A 4,751-nucleotide genomic window follows, 5' to 3' on the forward strand; every position below is an offset into this window, starting at 1 on the left:
TGATGAATTCAAATAAATCCCTACTAATTTTTTTTTCTTCAAGTAACCTAATGACCAGGAGCTCACACATTTTAAACGTGGAGAAGTAGAGTATTTAAGGTTCGAACCCCAACCGCTACATATAATATGCAATATCCCTAAATTTTTTCAATTAGTGACAAGTGAATTTGAGAGAAGCTTCATTTTTTCATCATAAGTTATTGTGACTAATTTTTTTTCTTCTTTTCTAATTGTGAATATTGGAGGGTGTTAAGCAATTTCACATGTTCATACACAATACAAACTTGCGTTTGATTTGTTAAAAAATGAAGGACAAAACAGAACAACTTCAGTTCTCCAGTGTTTGATTTGTAAAACTGTTTCAAGGATAGGACAAACTGGAGGCAAGGGACAAGACAAAAACTGAAATTTTTGTCCCTCACCAAACCACAACACAACTTTTTGTCCCACGTACAAGTTGTCTAAAAAACCAAAATAGCATTTCGTCCCTCAAAAGTCATATAAAACAAAAAATTATTCAATACCATAAAAATTTGTTCTGTGTTGTTCTCTCTTGTGTTGTGCTGTTTTGCTTTGTACAGTTCTGTCAAATACTTATTGTTTTGCAAATCAAACGCACCCTTAATGTCATTCACAAGCAACCATAATAAATGAACAGCTCATATAATTAAGATTCTTTCATCTCCTACGTCAAACCTTGCCAAACTCTCTAGCTAGCATATAGACCAAAGAAGAAAGTATAGTCACAAAATCCATTTCATATTAGTTAATACATTAATTCTTCCAACGATTGTCCAAAATCTTTGTGTATAAAAACTCGTTGGTAGACTTTGGAAGAAATCCAAGAAGCTTGAAATCCTTGTTCTATTTTTTTGTTGACAATATTGAAATCTTTGTTACTTAGTTGAAAATTGAGAGTATATTGTGAGGAATTATAAGATGAGCAACGTGGCGCCAATCGTTAGTAAACTCTATTGTTCGTCGTCGCAGACGGTGTTGGGTGTGAGGAAAAGGCCACATGTAGTGAATGGTGGTGGATTTGTAGTCACGGATTGTAGGACTCAAAAGGTTGTTTTCAAGGTTGATGGTTGTGGAATTCATGGGAAAAAAGAAGAGTTGATTCTAAGAGATGGAGATGGAGAACCTTTGCTTCTCATGCGTCGAAAGGTATATATATGTACCAAGACTTTAATTGTACTTTAACACCTTTTCTTTTATAAAAATTGTACCATATAACACTTTGAAGTTCTCATTTTAATATTTTATTTTGTGTATAGGTATTGTTTGTTCTAAGGGAACATATTAATATTTTTACACATTAAATTATCAATACTTGTGAATATTTGTGGAACATGTTTATTTTAACTGTTTTTGCTATATGAAGGTAGTTTTTAGTTTAAACACAACCAATTTATTTGTGATTGGATTTTTATATTATGTCGTAGGAACTGGGATAAATAAGATAATCATATAAAATTTGCAACTTTTTCGTTTCGTCAAATATTAATATATTAATTGTTATGTTTTTCCAAAAAAAGTTGTTATGTTAATATTTTATAATTCAAAATTAGTTGAACTATGATCCTTATATCTCTTTTGATACTTTATTTGCAAATTTTTTAACTTGATTTCAATTTCTTTTTGAAAATGTACAGGGAGGTATGGTTGAGGCTCTAAGCATTTATAAGAAGTGGAAAGGTTATAGTATAAACTATGAAGGATTACAGAAATTAGTATTCAGTTTAAAAGAACCTGGAAATTCATGTTTGGTTAAGAATAAAGGAATCAGAATTGCAATTGAGCCAGGGTCTGTTAGTAACAAAAGCTGGGACTTTGAGATTAGGGGCTATTTCCCTGACAAGCATTGCAGCATTGTTGATACTAGAGGCAACATAGTAGCACAGGTACCCAATATTTATGTGTGTAATAATAATAATTGTGACTTTATTATATATAAACTACAGAGATTTACTATTTACATTCTTTCATAAGTAATTAGAATTTGGCTCTAATCAAATCCTAAGTATCCCTACAAATATAGATCGTTTGTGCTCATTATGAGACTAATCTACGGTTGACTACAACCTCTAACCAAAGCACGAAAGAATCTTTATGGTGTTTCGCGCATATTTATTTTTTATTTTTTTATATTTAGATAATAAAAAGTTATTTGAGTTGGGTCTTGAAGCTCACCAGAGCTGAAACATACCTCAATGTTTTGAGAGTGCAACTAACGAGGTTCTAACTTCGGTAGTGGGAGTCGAACTCACATCTTTGCCGAGTAGGAATTGATTCCTAACCAACTTGACCAAATTTTGTTGTTTTTTTCCGCTAAGTTTAATTAAAAGGGCCATATATAGTTAAGTCATTCTATCAAGCTAAACATATACTAAAAAACTTATAATTAAGTTGTTGAATAATGTGTATACAGGTTGGGATAAATAAAGAAGTGGAGAAATTAATGGAAAACAAGGATTTATATCATGTAGTTGTGAAACCGGGGATGGATCAAGCTTTTGTTTTTGGAGTCATAGCTACTCTTGACTACATTTATGGAGAATCCACATATTGCTAATTAATCCTAAGTTGTGAAGAACTAGCATGCTTTGGTTATGTGATTATTTCTATGAAAAACCAATATAATATTGGCTCAAATAATTTATCCTACCATCACATTGATGCATATGTGAAGCATGCAGCTACATGGGTGCTTAGAGTTTTTAATGAATTGCATTGTATATTATGGAAAGGAAATTGATTTGTTTGTTACTTTGCTATAAGTTAATTTGTTATGTTAAATATTGCTCCTTTTGTTTTGGTTTATATATAGGATATAGGATTTTAATTACTTTGACAATGATGGGTGTAAAGTTATTTAATTGTTGGCAAAAGCTTTATAGTTTATAAACTTATTTCGAATCTTTGATCTATGAATTTTGAAATAGAGTACGGCATCATTGAATAGATTAGGCACATCCAATGTTTCCTTCGGTTTCGAATATATTCTCTTTTAACTTGTAAAAAGAAAAAAATAAAGCACGAAAATGGCTAATAATTTGGTCAAAATTAATGTGACCTCAAGAATATACTACACACACTTATCAGAAAAACTGTTGGCTACGTAAGGTTCTCTTTTAATCTAGTTTACAAAGTCGTAAATTTGATATATATATATATATATTAATAACAATATCATTAGAGAGCACAAGAAATATCCGAGAAGACATCATGAACTAAAAAGGCACCGTACTAGCAAGTTAACAAACTAAACTAAACTAAACAACATTACCAAAGGCATTTCCGATGAGGGTGGTGTACTGACAAACGAAGTTAGCAAATGCACTAAATTGTAATAAATAATAAAGTAGTAAGTTTATCGTTCTTTATAGATTATCATTCAACTTAGTAATTAATATATAAAACTTATTTTAAAGAGTGAAAGTTGAGTAAATTGAATAGAGTTGTATGGTTGAATTACTCTTCCAAATGCATGATTAAGTTGGTGATTCAGATAATTAACGGTTATTAGGGAATACTTCGAATCCCTCCTTCGTCTTTGTTGGAATTAAACTTTAAGAAATAAACAGTTATGTGGCTACTTATGATTTACTGAAACTAGTGGATGAATCTCACACGAAGCTTCTCACAACAACTATGTGTCACACCAATCTAGATTGTGTACGACAGCTGTCCAAAGAAGGGAGTAACCTGTATGAGAAGTGGTAACTAGCAAAGCAATTGGAACTGATATAATTTCGGGTTGTCAGTGCCTACTACTTTTATCCTACGGATCATTCTTCAAGATTATTCACGTGGTTAACCAATTGAAAAAAACATTAAAAAACGGGCATAATCTAATTTAAATCGGGCAATATAAAAACATAAACTGAATGAAACTTTATTTATAATATCCAACAAATCAGAAGTGGTTCATCATGAAACTCTAATCAAGAAGTTTAGTTGCTCATGACAACATACATCATAACAAAACAATAGAAAAACATATCCTAGAGAGAACAAGAGAATGAAGAAATCCTGCCTTGAAGCTCTGATGCTTGACCCTTGCCTTGAACCGTCAGTGTTCTTAATGAATAATAATGAGTGCAAGGGTCTCTATTTATAGATAATAACTAGGTAGGTTTTAGGAGAAGAAAAATGGGCCTTTTGCACCGATCTGGCTTGGAAAACAAGCTGCAGGTAAAAAATAGTCGCAGTCGGGCGCTACTGGCGCATACAGCGGCGCTACTGGCGCCTAGGGAAGTAGCAACACCGCCTTAGGCGCTAATGGTGCATGGATTGGCGCTAATGGTGTCTGAGGCAACCCCTGATGTGCGAAATCTTGCGTTTTCTCCTGTTTTCGATCGTTCTTCCGTCTGAAAACTCCTACAAACTTGAATTGAATTTTCTTCACTTTGTATTTTCTTTAAAGACCTTCTAAGAACCATTGAATTCAATCTTCATATCCTCGATCCTTCATGTGATGTCTTTATTTGTCAATTTACATGATTTCTCACTACAATTCAGCTCCGTATATAGACAAGGATTTGAGAGACGTTGGAGAACAAATGCCAACGCATTAAGAGTCATTTAGAAGCTTCAAATCAAGAACGTTATCCCTTTGCCTAATATGAATAGTTCTGTTGATTAGACATTTGAAATTCCTTTGCTGAAACTTGAATTATCTATTCATTCTCTTTGTCCCTGAAGTTCTTTCTTTGTTTTTACACGTTGTCAGAAGAAGACAAACTGTA

General features: G+C 32.5%; 1 protein-coding gene across 1 annotated transcript; it reads left to right on the forward strand.

Annotated features, from left to right (window-relative positions):
• The first annotated feature begins 682 nt into the window (after positions 1–682).
• LOC25481297 (protein LURP-one-related 6) lies at positions 683–2,928 on the forward strand. The gene is made up of 3 exons (XM_013586217.3): positions 683–1,167; positions 1,656–1,904; positions 2,432–2,928. The coding sequence occupies exons 1-3, from the start codon at positions 940–942 to the stop codon at positions 2,573–2,575; spliced, it is 621 nt and encodes a 206-aa protein (XP_013441671.1). The 5' UTR covers positions 683–939; the 3' UTR covers positions 2,576–2,928.
• Positions 2,929–4,751: the final 1,823 nt, after the last annotated feature.

The sequence above is a fragment of the Medicago truncatula genome, chromosome 2 (genome assembly GCF_003473485.1).
Source record: "Medicago truncatula cultivar Jemalong A17 chromosome 2, MtrunA17r5.0-ANR, whole genome shotgun sequence".
Classification (NCBI taxonomy): domain Eukaryota; kingdom Viridiplantae; phylum Streptophyta; class Magnoliopsida; order Fabales; family Fabaceae; genus Medicago; species Medicago truncatula.